Raw genomic sequence first — 27463 nt, 5'->3', positions numbered from 1 at the left:
AGTAACTATCTTCAAATATATAGAAAGCTATTGGGCATAAATAACTATTCTCTGTTACTCCTGAAGGAAGTATGAGAACCAACTGAACATTAAGAGATGCTTTGAAAGCATGGTGTGAACATGAAACGGGCTGATGCAACAGTTGATAGGTTCTCCTCTGCTAGATATATCTTGGAGTATTTACATCTTTTACAGGTACTCCACAACATACAACTGTAATTGAGCCCAGAATTACAGCCATGAGTTGTGATAGTCAGTTATCATGGGACCATGCCCAATTTTATGAGTTGTTTTTTTTTTTGCAGTAGTTGTTAAGTGAACCCATTTTTCTCAATGTGCATTTTTTGTTGGAAAAATAAATGCCAGAAACTGACAAAAAAATAATGAAAATTGTAGTTGTGTGCCCACAGGGCATTGCATATGGTGGTAAATGCAGGTTGGTTGCCAAACAGCCCAAAATCCGATCACATGGCGTGTGTGTGTGTGTGTGTGTGTGTGTGTGTGTGTGACTGTGTGTGGTCAGCAGAACTCCAGAACCAGGACCTCTAATAAGGTCAATCATAACTTTGAATGGTCACTAAACAACTGGTCATTAATCGAGGACCATCTGTATTTACGTGCTCCAGTGTATGGCATATTCAGAGGATTGGACTCTACATAATTCCAAACTTGCCTTCCAATTTTATACTTCTATTGTTTTTAAGCATACAATTTCCCTAAAATGAAAGCAAAAAATAAAACATCTTGCTAAACTCACACTGATTTCCTGTTGCCAGGATCCTTCAGAGGTAACCTGAATGGAAGAATAACTTTTGTTTAGTAAAGGTTGGGTAAAAATTGGTAGCAGCCATTGGTGGGAATGACATAGAAATGCCACATTGATGACTCTCTGCATGATGCACTACAGAAATGAACGTCAATTCAGCAAGGATAAAAAAACCAGAGCGAGAAAGAGAGAGAGAGAGAGAGAAAAGAGATAGGAAAAATACTTCAGGAACTGGAAGACTGCAACATCATTGGATAAGTCTGACTCTCTCAAGCTGGTGCACTCCACATGGCCTTTAGTTCTACTCTGTATGGTTAAATGCCTGACTTAACAGGAGTTCTAGTCTAAAAATAACAGAAAACATCTCATTGGAAGACCTGAGCAGCTGGTATAGCAAGGAAAGAATAATCTTAGTTGTGATAATAAGGAGTTTTAACTTTCCAATGTGGCTCCTGGATAAGCTTTGAACAGAAGGTATCAAAAACCCTGAAGAATCAACAGCTGGTGAGAGAACTTTGCTCTTTGGCCAGGAACTCTGCCAACTTCTTATCCAAACACAGAATAGAGTGGCAGTAAACACATCCACACAGATAGGAAAAATATATTATTACATATTATAAACAAATATATACAGAGGTTAAAATGGATGGTGTTTTACTTACAAAGTACATGCCATCTGAGAGTCTTAAAAGCCCTCAGTTGACCTGCAAAGGGAGGGATATGGTTGAGCTACGTGATACTCAGCACTAGAAGTTTGGTATACAGTAGGTGTGCAAAGACTACCAGGCACTTTGCTCACTGTTAACACTTATCAGATTTTCTAGCAATTCATTTAGAGGATGAAATTTTAGTGATTAAGTCCCAGTAGAACTATTATTCTTCAACTTATTATTTTTCTTGTATTAACTATTTTTGTTGTTTTTATTTAAAGTTTCTGTCTCCTTCGCAACATCGTGAAGTATAGGAACCACTGATTATTTACATATTGCAGAGTGAAGAGCAATAAATAAGGAACTTTATGAAGAAATGTTCTTTTGAACAGACTTGTCAGTAATTGCCCTATTGGTTTCCAGTGGCAAAAAAGTGAAATGTGGTTGTTTACAACTTAGTTTTGCAACAACCTTTCTTCTCCGTATCAATGAAATCGGGGATTTTATTATTATTTCTTCCTTCCTTGATGGTAAAATGTTTTCACTTCACAAGGTCTGTGCTGGTCTAGACTAGATTTCCGTCAACGTGACCTTGAAACCCTCCATTATGTTCTCCATGTTTAGGATGAAAGTGTCTTCATTGGAATAATGTTCAATGATGTTATCATCCATATTTACCAGAATCCTGAAACAGGAAAGGGATACATTAAGAAAGTTTAGATAATGGCTAAATACACAAACTCATAATACAATTTCTTTCATTTTGATTTAGTCCCAAAGCTGCTTTTTCAAAAGGCAACTTATCTTCAAGGAAAAACAAAGTCCAGTAGCCTTTTGAAAAAGCACCTTTGCGACAACCATGATCTGGATGATTGAGAATCTCCATAGACATTTTGATTTAGCTTACTGTATGAACTTGGCCAATGCAATTAGCATGCTGTCTGAACTCAGCCAATTGTAGATTATTCAATAAATCATGGTCATAAAACAGTAGTTTTATGGATGTGCAAATCAAGTCATTGAAGGGATAGATTTAAATTGTTGGTTCAATGTTGTGTGCAAGGAGGATCTTATTTTATGTTAACCATTTGTACAAGGGCCTTGACAAACTTCACAGGAAAAATCACCAGAGTCATGGTGGTGCAGTGGTTAGAATGCAATACTACGGGCTATTTCTGCTGACTGCCAACTGCCAGCAGTTTGGCAGTTCAATTCTTACTAGTTCAAGGTTGGCTCAGCCTTCCATCCTGCTGAGGTCAGTAAAATGGGGAGCCAGATGGTTGAGGGCAATAAAATGGAGATTCTGTAAGCCGCTTAGAGAGGACTGTAAAACACTGTGAAGCGGTATATAAGTGTTATTGTTATTATCCAACTTGGAAGTCCAACTCCAAGTTGCCCCATAAAATATTTTGTGTTTCTTTGTCCTGAGTCAACATGAATATTCTTCTAATGATTAAAATTCATATTAATTCTCCAGTTAGACCCATGCTAGGGGAATCCCACTTAATTCTCCTATACAGCTTATGTTATTTCATTGTATTTTTTTAAAAAAAATATTTTTACAATACAATTCCTGTGTACCACACTAGGAAGCAGGAAGCATACACTCCAGATGCTGCTGGATTACATCTTTAATATACCTCAATCTTCACCTTAGTTGCTGGAATGGCTGAAATTGTAAGCCAACATGTCCAGGGCTATTTTGAGGAGATTGGGTTAAACCACTGATAAAAACATTTGCTTGCGTCTCATGGCCAGTGAGTAGACAATATCAAGCTTGATGGACTGATACTGTAGTGGAAATTGTCTGGAATTGAGGCAAGATTCCATAGAATCTTTTAGTTTAGACATCTATAAGTAAATTATGGTAAATTAATTGAAGGAAAATCAAGATGACCTCATTTAGGTGTTGCAACAGAAGAGAATATATGTAGCTCAGGGTTGAACTGGAGTCCTTGATGCTCTCTGAGCCTGGTTGTTAACTTGCAGATATTTTATTACCCAACCAGGTAACATCAGCGCTACTGAGTGTGGGGTTTGTATATAGTAGCTTTTCCTGCCAGTGTTGATGAGGGTGTGATTTTCTCTTTACTGTGGACTGCTGGGGAGGATGTGTTGTGATATAAATACTACTACTACTACAATAACAATAATGATGATGATGATGTTGGAAGGGATCTTGGAGGTCATCTAGTCGTACCCCCTGATCAGGCAGGAAACCCTATACCATTTCAGACAAATGGCTGTCCAGTCTCTTCTTAAAAACTTCCAGTGTTGGAGCATTCACAGCTTCTGGAGGCAAGTTGTTCCAGTGGTTAATTGTTCTAACTGTCAGGAAATTTCTCCTTAGTTCTAGGTTGCTTCTCTCTTTGATTACTTTCCATCCATTGCTTCTTGTCCTGCCTTCAGGTGCTTTGGGGAATAGCTTGACTCCCTCTTCTTGTTGGCAGCCCCTGAGATATTGGAACACTGCTATCATGTCCCCCCTCGTCCTATATATTTACGCATCATTCAAAAGAGACAAGTGGTTCATTCTCGTGCTGTTATGTGCTGTTATCATTAGGTGAATTGTAGCTTATTCCCAAGCTACTTGGGTCAAAGCCCAAAGCCAATTGGAGAAGTGCTAAGGGCATTGTTAGCAACAAGTAGGGGAACTGAAGACCCATTGAATGAGCTAGCCCACTGTGGCTCCCCAGAAAACACAACTGGTAGGGGAAGAAACTGTTGCTATAGCTTCCAATACTCACGCTGAAGGTACCTATCCAAGCTGCTAGCCTCCAAGAACAATTTCCACTAATCTGTTGCTCTACAGAAAAACTGGACTACAATTCACACCATTCGTAGCATCTCCATTTCTGTCCAGTGATGGGATATGTTCAACATATCTGAAGGGCATCAAGTTAAGGAATACTATAGCAGAACCACCCAGATTAATTGGAGGCCAGGGGTTGATTTCATATCTATTGCAATCCCTGTGTAAACCTGGAGCGGGGAATCTGTCTTGCAGTGTGAGTATATATCAGAGCATGAAAGATTTAAAAGCTTAGCTGCGGTCTCAGGACTATTTTATAAAAAACATGAACTGCGGGATCACTTTGTTTTTCTTACCCTTTTTTGCTTTTTTTATAAAGCTTTGTAATCTTCTCAGCTGGAAGGCCATATTTCTCAGAAATCTATATTTTTTTTAAAAAAAAAAGAAAAGGAGATAGATTTATTAAAAGCAAATCTACTGCAGAATCACCACCCTCAGTTAGATTTAGGCAATTTGTGGCAGGCTACACAATGCCTTTTCTTCTCAGTACACTTAGAACACTTAAGACTGCTTTCCAGGTTTTGCAGAACATAGTGGGACTTACAGACGGGAAACGGAGCACTTTTAGGTGTAGCTGAATTTCCTGCCGCTTTTAATATTTTAATATTTGTCTACACTACATTTTCTGCATGGTTTCCTTCTTGTGGGTTTAATCTCTAGTGATGTAAAACAGGCTTCTCTTCTAAAGAAAGAATTAAGATCAACTGTCCCGGAATTGAGCCCCTAAGATCAAAAGTGAATCTCCTTGCAAGAATTTTGCAGATGTGTGAAAGCAATTTGGGAGTAGACCATGATCTGATGTTGTGCCTAAACTTCCAAATGTTGAAAGAGTATTCTAGACCATGATAATACACTTTCCTGATCCAGCTGCAGCCAACCATGCTTTGGTTTCACGAAAGCGGACAGATGGAAATATATGGCACAGCCATGAAGAGTACCCAGAAACTTCACTTGATGGAAGCCGGGGGTGGGAAAAAGCTGTTCCATGCATGGCATTATGATCAGATTGCATTTATAATCCAAAAACACATCTCTTGGTATAAATGTGAATATTTTTGGAACACATCAAGCAAGCGGGATCCTTTTCAGATGCTTTTGTTTTAGTTGAATCTGTGGCTGTACAACTAAAGGCCAGCTGGGCACACAAAAGCCTAAAAAAGAATTCCTTCTCTGTGCCATCTGGAAATTTGGGGAGTTTAATTGGATACATCGAGAGGGTACCCAAACTGAGAAAGGTACTAAGCTACAGAATCTTATAAAGAAGACAAATGAATCATCAGACCTCACCCCCAAAAGAGAATCCATATGAAGAACTTAGCTGGTTCTAAGAAAATGTGGGCACCCAAAGCAATGAGTTATAGCAGTTCCTTCAAGTATATTACAACAGAGATATTTTAAGTTATATGTGCAACATGGAATCTCTGATCCCCATTTATGGCATCAACCAGGACTGCAGGGAAAAATTCTTGTGAGAGATTTTGCTGATAGAAGAGAAACTCAAATGATTCCAAACAATATTGGAGGTAATGGTTGATCCTCTGAAATATTACCTATTATCACAACTATTCCCAAAACTCTCAGTTATGAAATATTTTTATTTAATGCATATATAGCAAAACCACTACCTTACTATGATTTTTGCAATTCTCTTATCTCCAAGCTATGTTTTTCCCACTGTTATTTGAACAGAAAATCTCCCAAGTAATGGCTGAACATTCTTTCTCCTTCCGTGTTTCCCATATGTTCCCAGTACTACCAGAATAGTTCTTCAATCTTGATAATGCATAGAAGATCTAAACTATCCATCTATGTTTATGGAGACTCAGAGCAGATACACTCTTCCCTTAAGAAATGTAGAATTGTTACTGCATTCTTTCTCAAAGGATATACTCCTCTGTCTTTCTAAATTTAACAAACTAACTTTTCAGGGACATTCTCAAATTGGGAAAACATGTCAAGAGAGGCTGGGGAGGATACAAACTGTCCTTGGCAACCAGATTTCACAACACATCAAAGCAAGGACCTTTCCCCACTGCAGGTCAACACAATCAAATTGCAGACCTTAAAGTAAAGGATTAAAGCATCATCACCTCATCTGCTTTTCGGCACTGAGAAAGTAGCTCGGAGTTGGATCAGAATATACTGGGAAAAGGGAGCAGGAGGTAATATTTAAGATTACATCTTTTTTTCTTATTCCTTCTTGTGCCTCTTGAAAAACTTCCAGACAGCCCTTCACAGCAACAGCGCAGAAGGCTGCTGGAGAAAGGCAACAGGGAAGCTTTTATCAATATTTCTCAAGCCTAGCAACTGTGACAAGTATGGTCTTTAATTTCCAGAATTCCCCAGCATGCTTGCTAGGAAATTCTGGGAATGGAAGACCACTTCTATCAAACTTGCTAAAGCTGAGAAACACTGGATTAAACTGGCCTTTCCTTTAGAATGGAACCTCTGGTCCCCAGTGCGTTTCCATAAATAAAATCCTAAAATCCTAATGCCCAATCATGATGACTTTCTATGTGTCTAAAACACAATCTCATTTTAGTTATGATCATGCATTTCCTCCTCAATACAATTTCTTTAGATAACTCAAATGGCTCTGAATTTCTGTAAAAAGAGTTAAAATGTCTGGGAGGAGGCTCAAGAGTGTTTGAAATGCAAGGGGGAAAAATCTAATTGGGGAAAAAAAAGAACAGGATGGATCCCCTTATATAATTATCTTCCTAGTGTGCATAATCAAGCCAAATGTTCCCAGATCATTAGAGCAATTGATCGCTATCTCTACTCATCCATATTGATGGTCCAGAGACACTACTATAGAAATAATATGGTACAAATATGTGACTTGCATCATGTGCATAATGAAGTTGTTGCAGATAATTTAACAGATAAAAGGGATTGAAGACATACCATTTTCTCAATCAAGAGCTCACTCCCTTTGCTTATGGACAGCCTAGCAGACTTTATTGATTCCATCATTGGTGGTGAATGACGGTTCTTAATTGAGAAAAATATTTATCTGGATAAATGAAATTTATCTGCCAATGAAAAGGATAATACTGGCATGGAAACTAGTTATGCGAGGTCTTTCCCTGCAGAATGGTTCTTTAAACTTAAAGCAGACTATTAAATCTTGTTTGCTCAGTTTGGCTTGCCACAATTTGAAATGAATTATCTCTTAATCTCTTGCTTTCTCACTCCTTTTTCTCTGCTTTTAATTTTATGGCGTATGTATTTTTAAGTGTTTTCATTATGTCTTAATTTTTATTTGTAATTCACCTTTGGGATTTATTCTGAGCAAAAAGGCAACTTGGAAATTAAACATTTCCCATCAACCTGGGGACAAAAGCAGTCTACGAAACTGATTCTGGGTTGCAAATGCAAACAGCTAATGAGGAATTCACTCCACACCTCCCCTCATGTCCCAGAGTCAAGCCAAGGGGAAACGGCAACAGAGAAAAGCTCTTAAGCAATCTTAAGGGACTTTGACTTGCTCGTCATAAAGATAGAAACAACAGTGCTGCATTACAAGCAAGAGCAGGAAGACTTTTGTCATGAAAACAAGAGGTAATAAAAAAATCATTCGGCAGTGATAGCAAGCAGATCCAGTAGTTGTTGTTTTAATGATTATGCATAGGGTGGCAAATTATTGCAAGCCAGGGATCTGAGTCACTGCTGTTAATCACTTACTAGTAATTTCTGTGTAACTGTCAATGATGACTGGTTAGACTCTTAACAACAGTCCTGAGGTATCCAGTTTTCCAGCATTGTTTTTCTAACTGTACAGGAAGTCTTCGACTTACGACCACAATTGAGCCCAGAATTTATGTTGCTAAGTGAGAAATTTGTTGAACTGAGTTTTGTCCCATTTTATGATTTTTCTTGCCACATTTGTTAAGTGAATCATTTCAGTTGTTAAATTAGTAACACGGTTGTTAAATGAATCTGACTTCCCAATTGACTTTACTTGTCAGAAGAAGGTTGCAAAAGGTGATCATATGACCCTGGGACACTGCAACCGTCATAAATATGAATCAATTGTCAGGCATCGGAATGTAAATCATGTGACCATGGGGATGCTGCCACAATCACAGTCACGGTCACTAAACAAACTGTTGTAAGTTGAGGATTACATGTACTTAACAAATATTCTATTAAGTATGTAGGCACACATACATGCTTTATACTTAGTATGTATATGTCCCAAATACCTTTATATAGTCCTCTTATAAAGGTAAAGGTTCCCCCGCACATGCGTGCTAGTCGTTTCCGACTCTAGGGGCCGGTGCTCATCTCCGTTTCAAAGCCGAAGAGCCAGCGCTTGTCCAAGGATGTCTCCGTGGTCATGTGTCCGGCATGACTAGACGCCAAAGGCGCACAGAACGCTGTTACCTTCCCACCGTAGTGGTCCCTATTCTTCTACTTGCATTTTTACGTGCTTTCGAACTGCTAGGTTGGCAGAAGCTGGGACGAGTAACAGGCGCTCACTCTGTTACGCGGCACTCGGGATTCGACCCGCCAAACTGCCGACCTTCCGATCGACAAGCTCAGCGTCCTAACCCACTGAGCCACCGCGTCCTCTTATACCTTACTATTAAACAGGCCATTGTGATTTTGCCATGAAGGTTTTATAAAGAGAAATGCAATTTCCTGAACATGGATGAAATTAAAGTTCTGTCTCTCCAAAACTGAACATTTCCTCTCATTTGATTGTGCATTATGTTATTGTTCTTTTCAACTTATTAAAAAGCTTTATTCCCCAATGTCTGAATGTTATGTTCAGCAATCCTTTTCTGGCTTCTTCTGAGCTTTTGACAATACAATGGCTACTTGTGTGAGAACTCCTGTTGTAACAATTGGCTTGCAAGAGTGCCATGTTATTTTCTTGTCTTTGGAAAAAGCAGAATGAGAAGATTTACTGACCATTCTTCTGGTGTGCTATTGTAAAAGGAAGAAGCATGACTTGAATAATAAATATAAGAAAATAGTGTCAAGTATGAAAAGTTTGGGTGAGCCAACAGATCAAAATTTGAAAAATGGGAGAAATGTGCAAATTGTAAACAATGGAACTTTTGCTTTACGACTATGATGGGCTGTAGTTCTGAAAACATAGCTAATGCTACAGTGCCAAGAACTTCCAAACTCAATTGGGCATGAATCTATGTATATGAGTATGCAATTTTAAGAAAAAACATTTTACGTTGCCTTCTCAAAGTATAACATATATCTACGAAAGATTTCCTTCCCTTATGGGAAGTGAAATATGAAGGTCATCAAGATGGCACTGTTGCAAAGATTTGCAACATATCTGTAGCATATTTGTAATTGCATTGAAATGCAACATCAATTTATAAAGCGCACCATGGGTGTCAAACTTGCAACATCACATGACGTGTCGTGACGTATCGCGACTTTTTTTCCATTGCCGGCAATGGGGGCGGGTGCAGTTTTGGCATGACGCATCCGCCACGCAGGCTGGCAGTTTGACACCCTTGCTCTATACTTTCTGGCAAGCAAACCTATTTAGCAAGAGGCATCAATGAATGTGAGCCATTTGCTCATTCCCACAGCCTTTTATAATGACGTTTTTGAAATACACCAGAAGGAACATAAAGTAATGTATAATAAATTATTTTCCATAAATACAATAAATACATTATAATAATTATTTAATTATTATTAAAATAAACATTTTCCCTTAAAAACTACAGGAAATAAATAAACTTGCCTGTAAAAAAAACAACAACAACCTAATACATTGTACAAATAAGCAATGTCATGCAAAACAGACAATATTTGAATCACAGCAAGACAGCATTATTCCAGGCATGGAAACCATTTAATTCCACAAATTTCCATGTTTTGTTCCTATTGGGATTGAATACCGCAGAAAGACCTGGTGCATAAAAGTGGGGATTCTTCCAGATTTACTGCTCCTCCAGGAGAACCTTTGCCCAGGTTTGGTGACTCCACCAGTCGTGCGCCATTTTGGACCAGAGATGTTAAAGGAATGGATGATACTTTTCTCATCTCTCAGGCAAACTATTGCAGTTTAAAAATGACTCAGAACAAAATTGCTTGCAATAGAATGTACATATTTGGGGAGAGCTTCACTGGTTTCTAGGCATAATTTATGGTGCTGGTTTTTGCTATAAAATTTCTTTTTAGCATAGGCTTTTGTTACCCGGGATTGTCTTTTCTAGGAGAATCCACCACTCAACATAATTTGGCCAGGAATTTCTGTGGCTATCCATCCTGGAGAGATGCAGGGGGAGCGGAGAATGAGAAAAGTTGCATTCTTATGGGCAGTCCATTTACATTGGAAGAGTTACTGTCTGGGGTTAAATAAAATGTTGATTTTTATCCTTTAAGAAACCAGTTGGGGCTTTGGCTGAGTTTTAATGGAAAATAGCAGCATATTTTAAAATATTTTAATACTTAAAATTGATTTCACTGATGTTTTAAGCTACTGCGGTAATCTTTGTAAGAGTTGCCTGAGTAGGCTGTATACAAATAATCATTCAGTCTGCTCTACAGTCTATCTCAGCTCAACTATTTCACATTTTTATCATCCCTTCTCATCTTATGCAGTCACGTTTGTTTGTCAACATCCACCAACCTTTTAGTTCACTCTTCCAACTTTTGGGGTCTATTTGCCCAAGATATGAAATGCAGGAAAGACTTACGGAAAGTTTTTAAAAAGGAGGGGGCTGGGGAAATTACCAGATGCTTGATACACACAGACTTGGAAATCAAGAAAAATAGAGAGGAACTTCAAAATAATTAGTAAACAAATTGTTTTTGAGACAACATTGAGATTAGAAATAATAACTAAAAGTTGCAGGTCCAACTTAAGTATAAGAAATTTCTTACTTTCGTAGCGGTCAGACTGATATTTTTAGAGATTAGGGGAAAATCTCCTTTACTCTTTCCAGAGAATCACTGTTATGGCTGATTTTTTTTTCCAAGGTTCAGAGACAAAAATAAAGAAGTCATTCTAATCAAAAGGGACATGAACTCCTTCAAGTTCCTCTTCAATCTGGAGCAGCTTTCTTGGAAAGGAATATCAGTAGCCAAGGATAATTGCAATAAATAAGTCTTTTCTCTACACATGGTCAATTTATGTATATGATAAATATTTTGCTGATTAATGTCATTTTTCTGTGGCATTTTGGTTGGTATTGAATAAATGTTCAGTCTTTTTAAAATTTGTACAGATATAAAATTATTATTTTTTCCTGCAATTACCCCAGAAAACCAAATCAAAGTATGCTTGTTGCTTTAATACAATAAGATGTGAGGAGAGGTGACAAATACTTACTGCATCCATAAGCCCTTTTACTGTGGGAGACTTTAACATCAAAGCATCAAACACTTCATCCGCTTCTTTCCTCACATACAGGAGAACTGAAAAATAAAGAACCAAACTTTGGAGAAGACGTTTAACAGTTTTACAAATGAATCATTTCCCTTGGATGGCAATTTCTTTCTTTCAACCAAATGACAACTGAAAAAAGCCAGGCACTTCTATTAAAAACAAAACTATCCCAGAAAAGAAGTATGTCATGGGGCAAGAGGCATATTAGCTGATTTGGAAATAGGTTTTTCTTTTTTTTCCCTTCCAAGAAATTGTGTTACGAATAGCAGCATTTCTTAAAACTTTCAGAGCTTCCAAATCAATTCAAGGTAGTTACACTGAAGTTCTCTATAGAATTGGGTGACTTGCCATCATTGATATCAGATTTACAAATCAATAACTAAAAATTCCATTAACTTGTAAAGCAAATACTCACATCTGTGAATTTTCTTTTTGTGATACAAGGGCAAAATAATTACAGGTAGTTCTCAACTTACAACAGTTCATTCAGTGACTGTTCGAAGTTACAACAGCACTGGAAAAAGTGACTTATGGCTGTTTTTCACACTTACAACCATTATAGCATCCTCATGGCTATCTGATCAAAATTCAGATGCTTGGCAACTGACTCATATTTATGATGGTTGCAGCGTCCCATGATCAATTTTTGCAACTTCTGACAAGCAAAGTCAATGCGGAGACCAGATTCATTTAACAACCATGTTACTAATTTAACAAGTGCAATGGTTCACCTAACAACGGTGGCAAAAAAGGTTGTAAAATGGTACAAAACTCACTTAACAAATGTCGCAGCAACAGAAATTTTAGACCCAGTTGTGGTTGTAAGTTGAGGACTATCTGTAGTGTTCTGATAAAACAAGGTAAATCACGAATATAGTTTTTTCAAACGTTGTCCAATAGTCCCTTCATCATTTACAATGCGAGGTTTCAACAGTAACATCAGCAAGTACAGATGTCCTCAGTTAAAGTCTACTCATTCAGCAATCATTCAAAGTTAGGATAATGCAGAATGAAGGGCATTTACAACAGTGCTTGTACTGGCAACCATTACAGCATTCCTACTGTCATGTGACTGTAATTCAGGCATTTGGCAATTGTGAAGCTGCCATTTGCGACTGTTATTGCTGGCTTCCAATAAGCAAAGATATTGGGGAAGCCAGCAGGAAGCTGCAAACGATGATCACATGATCCAGGGATGCTGAGACCATGCAGGATTAGCCTAACAATGGCAATTGGGATTGCTGTGATAAATCAGCATAGCCATTTGATGTTGCATCCTACAACCACACTGCTTAGTAATGGAGTTACCAGACCCAATTACCATCAGTAAGTGAGAGCTACCTGTAATTTACCTATAACATGCATTTATGTGATTTTGTGATACATCCTGGTTTTGAGGTTTTGAGCCTAGCTGTTTCTCAACTATGTCCAAAACTCTAACCAAATTTTCAATAGCCGCCAAATGTATTGGGCTGTAATTTGCATCTTCTGGGGAACTGCTACTCACTACATCTTGGAGGCATCCAGTTGGGAAAGTATTGCGTATTTTAGTTGATCATCAACTGCTACAAGGGATATAAGACAAATTGTCTAAGAGCAGATAAGTACCTCTCTTTGTTCCTTCTTCTTTTATTTGTTTCAATGGTGATGGAACAAAGTCCTCTTCAACTGTGCGGAATATCCGTTTAGCTAGAATACTACCACTGAACAGAAAAACAGAAAGAAACAGATTTGTAAATTAATCAAGGTACAATAATTATAGGACCAGGAGTGGCAGAGTCAAAAGAGGAATCAGCGTAGAATCTTTGTGTAACTACCAACAGACTAAGTCCAATGTTATTTGAACTCTTGTCTAGCACCAAATTAGTGTTGTTACTTTAGTAAATGGGCATAAGCATGAGCAATAAATCAGTTTAATTGGAACTACACATGTGATCCTGGTCTCTTCCACCTGACAATAATCCTCCTCTTTGTTCAGGGAAAGACTGCTGATCAAGATTAACTAAAGATGAAATATCCATCCAATGAAGTCTCCACAAAGCGTACTTTTTAAAAATAAATAAATCAGCATCTTTACACTAACTGAATCTGATGTAACTTTATTTGATGGGATTTAAATCCTTCCTGCTGTAGAATGTATATTGATAGATACCAAGGCAAAAGTTGTAGTAAGTACTATGGATCTGTTCTGCTCTCTAGGCTGGCACTTTAATTCTCTTTCTTCCCTGAGAGAGGTCATCAGGCAAGGCCATTTCAGTATAATATTTGCTCACTGTTTCAAAACATCCAGAAGGCAACATTAACTCTGACACACATCCTTTGGCTTTTTCTCCAAATTCCAGCTAATTATTTCCATCAAACATCATATGTTACAATTTCATTCAGACTATATTAAAATGCAATAAACACAGATCAATTAATCAATTACAGGGGAAAAAATCAAGATCAGCCTTTACAATTAAATGATGAAATAGTAATTTTTAAGAAAATGCTAGTACTTTTGATAGGCCTGTTCTAAGAACAAGGTACTGTTAATTTCATGGGCATAATACTGATATATTATCTAAACTAACAGCTTGAGAAGTTATGTAAGATAATACGATAGACACAAAAAAAGTTAAAAAGCAGTTTTCTGCTTATATAATCTATTACCAAAACTAGAACTCTGAGGAACTAAGTTTCCATTTATTCCTTGATATAATATAGGGGCTTTCTGATTTCAAATTTCTCTGAGCAGCTCATGCTTCAAAAGCTAGAAACACTCAAAAATTGAAAAGCAGATCATGGATATCAAGGAAAGAAAAGTACACATAACAATTTAAAAAAATGACCTACAGGGCTCAGCAAGTCTTCCCTGCCCAAGATCTGGGAGAACAGCCAGGTTGTCAAAGACTTCCAGTTTATCATTAGGGTAGGAACCATATGGATTTCTGGAGGGGATCCTGTTCCAGAGAGCAGGCTCTGTGATGGAGGAGGTATACTTCCTAGATCCTAGCAGATCACATTGTTTAATTGTGGGGATCTGTTTCAGTGTTATTCATAGATAGGAAGCAGTTTCTACTCTAATGGCCAACAAGGCAGGCATGCAGATCACAGGAAGGTAAGTGGAGCTAAGAGGAAATTCCAATAATCACTGAGCTCCAAAGTGATTTACTAATGATTATTTCCAGAAAATATTTCAAAATTGGCAAGCTGAACTGCATTTTCTTAATGTGCATTATTCAAGTTGTTAAAATTTTTTAAGTCTTCTATACTACGGAATTTGCTTTGCCTTGCTTCACTGGTGTCGACATCCTTTAAAGCATACCTAGCCAAAATTATATCTCAGGAGATGCAGATTATGATAATAAATATCAGACCACTTCTACTAGAAACAATAAAAATTGCTACCAAAAAAAAAAAAACATCAGTCCTGGGGAAAAATTAAACAGCTTTAATTTGCACCAGAATTTTCATGTTTATATTTATATTTTGTATAAGGGGGTTGGATTCTTAGTTACAAAATGTATAGTAAAGGTCATACCCTTCTCGTTCATCATCGGTGTTATAATACACCTGCAAAAAAGAACAAACAGATTTTAGTTATGGTGTCTCCAGGAAATCAAGGAAGGGGCCAAGCCACGAATTCGGTCTTCTTCACATAAATCAGTTGCTCATTTTGCTCAGTTTTGGCATGCCCCATTCATTTCAAGAGGACTTGTGAGAAAAAGTCTCTGACAGGTCATGTCTGTTCATTCTTTAGAATTCTTCCATTCTCTGTTGTTTGTTTGAATTAAACCAAGTCAGGTAAACACAGTTGGTTTGTCTGCCAAAGGTGTAAACTGCTGTGAGAAAAATGGATAGGATGAAATTCTTCTTTTTTTCTCTGTATTTCTTCCCATCTTGGAAGAGTGAACACCCTTTAACTCTGTGGAGAAGATGTGGCTGTGCTTTAATGTGAAAAAATGGCTTAAAAAGAATACTTTCCAGACATATTTGATTTGATGCTAAGGATCAAATTTGACATTTTAATATGGGAAGGAAAACACAGCTTTTTCTGGGACAGGGGTCACATTTGGATGCACTAAAATTTCTGCTAATTCTGTTGGGAAGAGTTTGAAACAGTTTTCCCTTGAATTCCTTTATTAAAAAGAGAATCATGATCAGAGGAACTATTTGACTTTAAAACATCAGCTTTACTTCTTCAGTCTTGGAAAATACTTTTTAACTGACAGTAACACATTATTTTAAATGTTAACACCTATTAAATAATAGTAGATTTAACTCTTGCCCTTTCTGTTTTAAATTTGGTTACCCTGAGCAACAGAGCTAGATTTTGATAGATCAACTCTTAGCTCTGTTCAGTTAGATTTAATTTCAACTGTGATCCACACCTCAAAGAAAGAAGTTGTGAGTGGCACACAGAAAATTCTCTGTGCAGTCTTTGGCAACAAGATGAAATAATGACATGAATGAGCCTTTGCAGATTCAAGATTACCACTACTATTCCCTAGTATGCTCTATTGGCTTAGTTGGTCAAATAATCTGATCTGGAAGAAGACAGCTTCATCTGAATATCAGTGGACTCCCAAAAGTTATTTACACAGAATGGATCATGCTCATGTATTTCTGGGAAATAAGAGGATGGACCAAAACATTGCCAGGCAGGATAGACCTTCACATTGCCTGATTTCTTACCTGTCCAGCTCTTTGGAGATTGCCAAAATGAACATCTGGTATGAAAAGAACAGGCTGGGAATCCAGGTCAGCCATAGTTTTAAAATAGGTGATGTCACTCTTCTTTTGGAGAGGCACAGCAGTCAACTTCCCTTCTGCTGTTCAGGGAAAATGGAAGACAAGGTTACTGACTGGGAAGATATTATTAGCACAACACTGAGGACTGTATAGACCAGGGGTAGGCAACCTTGGCTCTTTTATGACTCGTGGACTTCAACTCCCAGAATTCCTGAGCCAAGGTTGCCTACCCCTGGTATAGACCAAGAGAAAGAGATTGTATCCTCACCATTAGGGCAAGCTGCCTGAGAAGCTTGGCCTTTCGATTTCTTTCTGTTTTGCTTTCTTTCTTCATCTCGGATTTTCCTTTCAGCTCCCTATGACAAGAAGCACAGACTTTAAGCAGCTGTTCTGTAGACGAGGCATTTGTCACCAGGAATGACTTATGGGCTTATTCTTACTAGCTATGATTATTTTTGGATTTGAACATTGTTCTGATCACCAATTTATTATGATATTTCTGGTGTTCTTTGTGTTCAGAGGTGTCCACAGAATATGGTTAAAAAACACAACATGATAGCAAAGCTCCGTCCATATTTTATGTATGATGTACATATTGTAAGTTTTTACACTTAGCCTCACAATTGCCCCAGTGTTACTCAGGAATTTAAGAGAGCCAAAAGAAACTCCTGAGCCGAGGTTTCAGCAAGCAAACAACTTTTATTTTGATCAAAATAGAGTTGGGTGGTCACATGAAGGCAACAACCAGGAAAGATGTCTTCCACCTTTTATACCTTTCCAGAAAAAAGAGATCTGGTCTTGGTACTAGGAACCAAAAGGTACAGAAAAATAATTCCTAGATGATGACTCATACACAACAACCCAGGCTCCACCATAACTCCTTTTCCCCCTCCCCTCACCATGCTCTTTTCATGTAAGCAATCACCTGTACCTAAAGCATGAAACATTTGCTTTTATATAACTAATTTCCCAATATAGTTATAGTTATAGTTATAGTTTATTTGATTTATATACCGCCCTTCTCCTTGGTGGGACTCAGGGCGGTTCACAGGGCATACATAAGAAACACTATACAAAAATTAAAAAGAATTAAATCCATGCCCAATTAAAACAGAAGTACAGATTAAAAACAATTAAAAGCCCATAATCCCCCATCAGGCCAGACCAGCTAATTCGAACAGATGGGTCTTCAGGCCCCGACGGAAAGTTCGAAGGTCTGGTGCCATCCGGAGCTCCACCGGCAATTGATTCCATAAAGCCGGAGCCCCCACAGAGAAGGCCCTCCCCCTGGGGGCCACCAGTCGACATTCCCTGACTGGCGGCACCCTGAGGAGGCCCTCTCTGTGGGAACGCACAGGGCGGAGGGGAGTCGATGCCGGCAGCAGGTGGTCCCTGAGGTAACCCGGACCCATGCCATGTAGGGCCTTAAAGATCGTGACCAACACCTTGAACCTCACCCGAAAGACAACTGGTAACCAATGCAGCTCGCGGAGCAAAGGTGTAACATGGGAGTACCGGGAAACTCCCAAGACAACTCTCGCGGCCGCATTCTGTACCAGTTGGAGCCTCCGAGTGGTCTTCAAGGGAAGCCCCATGTAGAGAGCATTACAGTAGTCAAGGCGAGAGGTCACGAGCGCATGAGTGACTGTACACAGGGCATCCCGGTTCAGATAGGGCCGCAACTGGCGCACCAGGCGAACCTGGGCGAAAGCCCCCCTAGTCACGGCCACTATATGCTCTTCCAAAGTAAGCCGTGAATCTAGAAGGACTCCCAAGTTGCGAGCCCTATCCACGGGGGGTAAGAGCTCACCCCCCATAGAAAGAGATGGAACATTTGGAATGTCCCGGGATGCCGGAATGCACAGCCACTCAGTCTTGTCAGGGTTGAGCTGAAGTCTGTTCCTCCCCATCCAGACCCGAACCGCCTCCAGGCAACGGGACATCACGGCGAGGGCATCACTGGGGTGGTTTGGGGTCGAAAAGAAAAGTTGGGTATCATCGGCATACTGATGATACCCAACTCCAAAACCACGAATGATCTCACCCAGCGGTTTCATATAGATGTTGAACAGGAGAGGCGAGAGAACCGACCCCTGAGGAACTCCACAAACGAGAGACCTAGGGGCCGATCTCTGCCCCCCTGCCAACACCGACTCCGAGCGTCCCAGGAGATAGGAGGAGAACCACTGAAGAACTGTGCCTCCCACTCCCAATCCCCTGAGACGCCGCAGCAAGATACCATGGTCGATGGTATCGAAAGCCGCTGAGAGGTCTAATAGGACTAGGACAGAGGAATGTCCCCTATCCCGCGCCCTCCAGAGATCATTCACCAGAGCGACCAATGCCGTCTCCGTGCTGTACCCGGGCCTGAAACCCGATTGGTAGGGGTCCAGATAATCCGCTTCATCCAGGACCAGAGGGAGCTGATGCGCCACCACACTCTCAACAACCTTCGCAAGAAAGCGAAGGTTGGAGACTGGACGAAAGTTGTTCAAAACGGCTGGGTCCAGGGCAGGCTTCTTGAGGAGAGGTCTCACCACCGCCTCCTTCAAGACGGTGGGGAAATAACCCTCACTCAAAGAAGCAGATATAACCGCCTGGAGCCAGCCTCGTGTCCTCTCCCTAGCTGCATAAACCAGCCAGGAAGGGCACGGGTCCAACAAACATGTGGAGGAGCTCAGCCTCCCCATAATCCTGTCCACTTCATCAGGGGTCACAGAATCAAACTCTTCCCAGATAACATTGACAAGACCGCCCGTGTCCTGATCGCCTGACTCTGCCCAGCTGGAGTCCAAACCGGTCCGAATCCGAGCGATTTTATCCGACAGATGATGACTAAATTCCTCGGCACGACCTTGCAAGGGATCCTCCCTCACCTCCTGATTGAGAAGTGAGCGAGTCACCCTAAACAAGGCGGCCGGGCGATTATCTGCGGACGCGATGAGGGTGGAGAAGTAATTACACCTCGCCACCCTCATCGCTGCGAGATAAGACCTAATATAGGTTCTTAACCGCAACCGGTCGGGTTCGGATCGGCTAGACCTCCAGCAGCTCTCTAGGCCCCGTTTCCGGCGCTTCATCTCCCGGAGCTCCGCGGAAAACCATGGAGCTCGCTGGGATCTGCGCCGGGTCAGGGGCCGCAAGGGTACAACCCGGTCAAGTGCCTCAGTGGCTGCCCTTCCCCAGGCTTCCACTAAGGCATCAGCCGAGCTGTGAGCAGTGGAGGCAGGTGGGGACCCCAGCGCCGCTTGGAATCTATCAGGATCCATTAAGCGTCTGGGGCGGTACCATCTAATTGGCTCCGTACCCCCACGGCGGGGGGTGGCAAAGCGGAAGACCAGCCGCAGGAGATGATGATCGGTCCATGACAGGGGCATAATAAATGGAGAGCCCCCACCTAGATCATCCAACCACCGTCTAGATAAAAAAATCAGGTCAAGGGTGTGGCCTCCCTCATGAGTTGGCTCTGAAATTACTTGCGTCAGGTCCATGGCCGCCATGGAAGCCATGAACTCCCGAGCTAGCTCAGATGAACCTCCCAGGGATGGTAGATTGAAGTCTCCCAAAACTATAAGTTTGGGAAACTCAACCACCAAACCCGAGAGGATATCGAGCAGCTCGGGCAGGGCTGCCGCTGTGAAACTAGGCGAAATGTACACCAGCAGCAAGCCCAACTGCGCCCCAGGACCAAATCTCATGAAGAGAGACTCACACCCGACTATCTGAGAAACGGTGGCCTCCCGCGGACATAAGGTCTCCCTAATGGTAACCGCCACTCCCCCACCCCTACCTTGAGCTCGTGGCCGGTGTAGCACCCGGAAACCTGGTGGGCAGAGGTCAACCAAAGGGACCCCACCCTCTGGGCCCAACCAAGTCTCTGTGATGCAAGCCAGGTCCGCATGCTCACCCTCAACTAAATCCCTAACGAGGGGAGCTTTATTAACCACGGACCTGGCATTCAGGTACACCAGCCGGAGCTCAGGAGGCTGCACATCCCCGCTCCCGGGACCTCGGGGAAGAACCAGAGGGTCGGAGCGCCTCACCGCTTGAAGACAGCGGAGACGGCCCTCCCGGTAACGATATGGCCCCCTGTCTATCCGCCTGCTGCCTTTCCCCGTCGTGGGAATTGGTAGTCCCACGACCCGCTCAAGAGCCCCAGATGTAACCACAACCCGCTCCCCCCGAACGCCGTCAGACCCAGGCCTGGCCTGCAACAAAGTTGTTTGGCTACCCCCCACCGCCAGACAACCACTACCCCCCACCCCCCTCCCCAACCCCCTAAAAAATTTAGCTAAAAAATTAACCAGGGGCCTCTTATTAGGTTTATATCGAGAGCCCCTGGCCTTTCCCGGCCATCTCTCAGGGTCCCAACAATTGGGCCCCTCATCGAGATTAGGGAAAGAAAAGAAGGCGGGACGCACCCAGGAGAGGGGGGCACCCCTGAGGGCGAGCAAGTCCGTGTCGGAATATTGATGCATATAAAGCACCTACAAAGCTGCTTGCGCATAAACAAAGATGATTACAAAGTATCACTACTAATATCAATATTACTAACATCAACCTTAAGCATAATAAAATCCCTTCAATATAAAGCACATAAAAAAATAGCCAAAGCTTCTATTATGCTCTCATGGCCACCATGTTGACTTTTTAGCCACACCCTCAAGCACTCTTGTTTATGATACAGGATAATATTTGTGGCTCAGGGTTGAAATAAGGAGTCCTTGGTGCTCTCTGAGCTTGATTGGTTTTTTGCAAACATTTCATTATCCAAACTAGATAAGATCATTAGCACTGATATGGTGTACTGCCCAGGGACTTTTGGGATTGAAGGCTATAAATACTGTAAGAAGTAACCAAACAGAATGAAGAAATATTGAAATGAGGCTATATATGTTATAGCTATATTGTAGGAATTTTTGAGGCATTGATTTGTTCAGATTATTTTATTTGTACTTTTGCTGTGATATGTGGATAGCAACATAGTGCTTAAGAAGTTGAATGAAAATTGTGGCATCCATTTCCAAGCCCACTCTCAATTTTGAAAGCTCAGGAGTAAACATCAGGCCAATCATTATTTCTCATCCCTACCTACCCAAGGATAGTTAATGAGGGAGGCAGTGCTTTAACTTTGCTACTTCTCAATAATAATAATAATAATAATAATAATAATAATAATAATAATAATAATAATAATAATAATAATAATAATAATAATAATAATAATAATAATAATAATAATAATAATAATAATAATAATTTTATTTATATACCGCCCTTCTCCCGAAGGACTCAGGGCGGTGAACAGGGCAAGCATAAAAAATACAGAGTTACAAAAGTTAAAAAGGATTAAATAATAACATTAATAAGAATCCTTGACAATAAATACTAGTTTGAGCTGCAAAGGAAAAGGTAGTGATGTTCTTGATTTAAAAAAACAACATAAAATCCATCTTGATGAATCATACCAAGCTTTCCCTAATCTAATTTTCCTATTTTCCACAATGTCTCTCTAAATGCCTGTGGAAGTGGAATTTTATTCCAAGAGGAATAGGTTTTCTTGGCCATTGGTCTCTAACTGGAACCTAAATGCTGTGTTTGGGTTGATGGTTTGGTCTTTCTTTTCTTATCCCTTTTCATGTAAACTAAGTTTTAAAAAGTATTAACTTGGTTTATCTTAACATTTCTTTGTACTTTTCTGTTCTGGTGTACATAGGAGATGAATTTCCTACTTAAAGGGAAGAGTCCTTACAAATAAGCAATAAACAAACAACTTTTGGGAATAAAATTTTGTTCCACAGTCATCACCATGTGTTTGTTTTTTGTTTATCTTGATTTATGCACAGTCCAGGATATTCCAACTGATCTAGGCAGTTCTCAAATAATAAAATAAAACCAATTTATCATGAGACAACATGAGAGGATGTAAATTTGCAGAGACTCAATTCTTACCACAATGTTACACAGCATTTACTGTACTTCGAGATCTGGCATCCAGAATTCCAACACACATACATACACAGATACACAGACACACACAGACACAGACACACATATTGGTCCCACCTTTGATTGCAGAGGCAGAAGATGGAAACTAGTCAAGGAGAGAAGCAACCTAAAACTAAGGAGAAACTTCCTGACAGTTAGAAAAATTAACCAGTGGAATAACCTTCCTCCAACAGGTAATTGAATACTCCAACACTGGAAGTTTTTAAGAAGAGACTGGACAGCCATGAAATGGTATAGGGTTTGCTGCCTGAGCAGGGGGTTTGACTAGATGACCTCCAACCCCCAAGGTCCCTTCCAACTTTATGATGATGATGATGATGATGATGATGTTATATTATTATTAAATACCAGTTATCAGAATGAACAAAGCCACTCATGCGCTCGTGACCTCTCGTCTTGATTACTGCAACGCTCTCTACATGGGGCTACCCTTGAAGACCACTCGGAGGCTCCAGCTGGCACAGAATGCAGCCGCGAGAGTTGTGTCGGGGGTCTCCCGATACTCCCGTGTTACACCTTTGCTCCGCGAGCTGCATTGGTTGCCAGTTGTCTTCCGGGTGAGGTTCAAGGTGTTGGTAATGACCTACAAAGCCCTCCATGGCATGGGTCCAGAATACCTTGGGGAGCACCTGCAGCCGGCGTCAACTTCCCTCCGCCCAGTACGCTCCCACAGAGAGGGCCTCCTCAGGGGGCCGCCGGTCAAAGAATGCCGACTGGTGGCCCCCAGGGGGAGAGCGTTCTCTGTGGGTGCACCGGACTTATGGAACCATCTTCTGGTAGAGCTCCGGATGGCGCCCGACCTCCGCTCCTTCCGGCGCGACCTTAAAACCCATCTCTTTAAGGAAGCGGGCCTGGCCTGATGGGATGGGGTGGGTTTGTTATTATGACTTTAATTTTAAATTTGTACTATGGGCATTGTTTAATCATGTTTTAATAATTTTAACTTTTGTATCTGTCTTTTACGTATTGCCCTGTTAACCGCCCTGAGTCTCTTGAGAGAAGGGCGGTATATAAATTAAATAAATAAATAAATAAATAAATAAATAATACAGAATCTGTAAGCAAATGTAATTACATTTGCAAGCAGACATTTAAAAGATACAGATGTGTTCTGTGGGATTTCAAAATCTACCTTTGTTGACATACAGTAGTTGGCTTCAAAGCAAATTGGAATCACTGCCCTACAATATTAAATATACTATTAAGGAACTCCATACCACTGTGCATATATTAGAAAGCAGAATACCTCTGTGGAAGCTTCTAAATTATAGCATAATGTAACATGTTTGGTATCTTTGGTATCTCAAAATCCCCACTTGAAAAAAAATAATCCTATGGGGCCAGAAGCAGACATTCCTAAAGGGGGGTGGGTGAGAAAAAGAACAGCATGAGCAAATATAGCTGCTCATAGGAAAGCTTCTTATTGTCAGTACAGTGTTTTTGACTTGTAATTTGATCTGGCTTTATTGTACGCTTTTACTTTTGTATCTTGTATGCCTGTTTTGGTCCAGGAAGGTGGCAGTGTCCAGCTGTCCTTGTCTGGGATCTGAAGATGAAGGGGTCAGACTTGATTATATTGGCATAAGAATCATTGCCTGGAAATTCTAAGGCTGCAATGTAAAAAACTATCACAACCATCACCGATAATAATCTCAAAAGAAGAACTGGAAAACTGTTTCAGTACTGTAACCTAGATGAACTTGAACAAATGGAGGTTTACTTTTCCTTTTAAAAAAACTGCCATTCTGAAATTATTTTTCAAATATGACAAGCAGATAGAAAATACATTTGATAAATTTATTTGATAAATAAACAAAATTAAGAAATAAATGATAGTCATGTTCTCATTCCTTAGGTCAAAGCACAACCACCTTGAGTTGTGATGAAACCAAGCAGCCTATAAATAAATAAATAAATATCCAGTACAATCTATTAAGGACTTCATTCCTAATATCAGACTTGCACATTGTATTGGATTACAATCATGTTGATTAGTGATTGTGGATATTATATCCACCTTCTCTTTAACAACTATAATAACCAAAGGGAGCCTGTATGATGTTCTGGTTAAAGCACCAGGTTAGAAACCAGGAGACTATGAGTCCTACATTTGCTTTAGGAATAAATCTAGCTGGTTAACCTTGGTCTATGACTTGAAGATCCCTCCCCAAATAAAACTATTTTAAGAAACATGCTTAAAATGGTCTCTGTTAGCTCAAAGGAATTCTAGCTTAGGTTTTCTGATTCAGAAATAAAACTGATAACTTTTAGTAGGTTTCACATTAAGATCAGCAATTGAAATATCTTCTCAACAAAGTACTTTACTCCTCAGAGTAAACAACTAAGAAGGAAGCTAGTGACCAAAGTTAAAATTGTGTATTTTTCTATTTCTTTCTTTCTTTCTTTTTCTTTCTTTCTTTTTTTCTTTCTTTCTCTTTCTTTCTTTCTTTCTTTCTTTCTTTCTTTCTTTCTTTCTTTCTTTCCTTTCTTTCTCTTTCTTCCTCCCTTCCCTCTCTCCTTCCTTCCTTCCTTCCTCCCTCCCTCCCTTCCTTCCTTCCCACCCCATCTCCTATCTGATTCTTCCCATTGTTTCTCTTTCCCTACTCTCTAAATTGATCCCTTGCAGAGAGGTTTCTTCATGGGCATGAAAATAAGCACAAGGCATGTGGCTTGAAGCACGCTTCAACATCCTCACTGCTGCCATAAAAATCATACTTGGAAGGTCATCCAAAGGCAAAGCAGGGTCAGTCATTTATGCATGGCTAACACAGTGGAGTTAAGCAACCCTTTTGTTCATCACCACAAACAGTAATAATACTGGAAATCTTAGATGCTCTTCATTCTATCATGCTGTTCTCACTGCTTGAGACCAGAATCTCTATTAAATGGCTATAGGATTCTGGCTTGCATCCCACTGCCTTGCACTTAGCTGTGCAATTTAACTTGGTGCCAAGCTGGTGAATCAACAAGCTCCCTTCTCTGTAGCATTTTATTCTCCCTTAGCCTGAGATGGGGAAGGGGGATTTATAAACCAATGGGAAGCCATGTGAAGGCTTTAGAAATTTATGATATCAAGGCAGGGGGTTGCCGGGCAATTCTACATTGCACCGTGCTGTGTTTTAAATGGCTAAACTTTTAATGTTAATACTTCACAAGCTTGGTTAGTCATCTGCATATTTTCTTAAATCATTCCAGACCCTAGCATGGTAATATTGCAAAAATATATGTACACATACTGTTCATAGCAGGGCTTTTTTGCCTTCCTTCTTTGCTTTCTTTTTAATGCATAGAAGTGGGATACACATTAAGTATGCCAAAATCAAATTCATTTGGAAGGAGGCTGACATAAGGGCATCATATATCCTATTTTAGGGAGAACTCCACTATTCCAAGGGCTGACCACCTCAAAACTAAGACGAAGAATCTCATAAGAAATAAGATGAGGAGCTTTGAGTTCTCCTTCCAGAGATAGCAACTGGGCCACAGATTGGGCAGCCTTGTAGGTCCTATGGCAAAAGTGTTTTCTACCGTGGTAAAATGCTAATCTAATGTTTTAGAATCACAATTTCTGGAATTTTCAGTAGCATGATCAACAGCTGTGATAAGTATTGTAAAAGTTGAAATTAGAAAGACATAAAAATGGGTAGATGCCAATATTGTAGGTAAGATAGATGGTGGATGGATGGATGGATGGATGGATGGATGGATGGATGGATGGATGGATAAATAGAGAGACAGACAAACAGGCTAACTGACTGATAGTGCTTGAGTGTGTGCATTTGTCAATCAATATATGTACATATGGATAGATAAGGTAACATCTTATTAGAGATGGATGAAGTAATATCTTATCAGAGTCTAAGTCAAATGTTAACTTTGTAAAGTTTTTACTGCTGAGGCCAGGTGGACAAGTTCTATCACCCTGATGTCAACAACACTACTTTTGATTAGTTTAGTTTCTCAAGTCTCTCTGGGATGGCAAGGTGAGAGAACAAAGATAAAATGAACTAATAGTTGTAGGAGCAGTACATACGTGGTATTTTAAAACACCATGATTTATGACACAAACTCCTCCACTCAAGTAGTGATAGCAGCTTCTGCCTGCAATAAATTAATCTTAAATTTGCTTGGTGTCATAGCTGAGTTTCCTTGACAACCTGCCTAGTGCTATTTAAGGCATTTTTTTTGTAAAGTACCATTTTATGGTACTAAGGAATCGCTAGCTATTCTTCAGGAGGTGAAAGGGGTTTAAGAGCAATTGAATTAACACTGAACGGAAACAAATCTCTGCCCTAGACTGTCAAACCTTAATGTGAGTCAATTGCATTGCAAATTCAGACACAGAGCAGCCTCTGCTTTACAAATACAGCATAAATGTATAGCAGTCCAAAATATATGGAGCTATATAGGTAAAATGAGGACCCAGATTGTTGGGGGCAATTAAGCTGACTTTGTAATAATGCCACTTGGGGTGTGTGTGTGAAAGCCCTAATAAGCCGGCATATACATAGAATGAAGGCTACTGCTAAGCTTGTAAGCCGCCCTGAGTCTTCGGAGAAGGGCGGGATATAAATGGAATTAAAATAAAATAAATAAATAAATATATGTGAAAATTATCTGAAAACTGCATCCAAAGCAAAATGTGGCGGCCCCTGTCCTCATAGGTGAAAGTCACTATTGTCAAATAATACCTATAATAATAATAAAGTTGGAAGGGACCTTGGAGGTCATCTAGTCCAACCCCCTGCTCAGGCAGGAAACCCTATACCATTTCAGACAAATGGCTGTCCAGTCTCTTCTTAAAAACTTCCAGGGTTGGAGCATTCACCGCTTCTGGAGGCAGGTTGTTCCACTGCTTAATTGTTCTAACAGTTAGGAAGTTTCTCCTTAGTTCAAGATTGCTTCTCTCCTTGACTAGTTTCCATCCATTGCTTCTTGTCCTGCCTTTGGGCGCTTTGGAGAATAGCTTGACTCCCTCTTCTTTGTGGCAGCCCCTGAGATATCGGAACGCTGTTATCACGTCACCCCCTAGTCCTTCTCTTCATTAAACTAGACATACTCAATTCCAGCAACCGTTCATTATATTCTGTAGGTGCTTCATTGGTTGCTCATATGTT

General features: G+C 40.2%; 1 protein-coding gene across 1 annotated transcript in view; it reads right to left on the bottom strand.

Moving 5' to 3' along the window:
- Positions 1–1490: 1490 nt before the first annotated feature.
- Positions 1491–27463, bottom strand: part of GRHL2 (grainyhead like transcription factor 2) — an 86214-nt gene continuing 60241 nt past the window's right edge. Inside the window, exons 10-16 of the mRNA XM_081324443.1 lie at positions 16606–16693; positions 16281–16417; positions 15127–15158; positions 13212–13306; positions 11547–11632; positions 4525–4589; positions 1491–2101 (exon numbers count right to left, since the gene is read on the bottom strand). Of these exons, the coding sequence (XP_081180569.1) occupies positions 1987–2101; positions 4525–4589; positions 11547–11632; positions 13212–13306; positions 15127–15158; positions 16281–16417; positions 16606–16693 (618 nt within the window). The 3' untranslated portion in view covers positions 1491–1986. The remainder of the gene's footprint in view (positions 2102–4524; positions 4590–11546; positions 11633–13211; positions 13307–15126; positions 15159–16280; positions 16418–16605; positions 16694–27463) is intronic.

The sequence above is a fragment of the Vipera berus genome (genome assembly GCF_964194415.1).
Source record: "Vipera berus genome assembly, chromosome: 3".
NCBI lineage: Eukaryota > Metazoa > Chordata > Lepidosauria > Squamata > Viperidae > Vipera > Vipera berus.
This window is presented reverse-complemented; position numbering and strand designations above follow the sequence as displayed.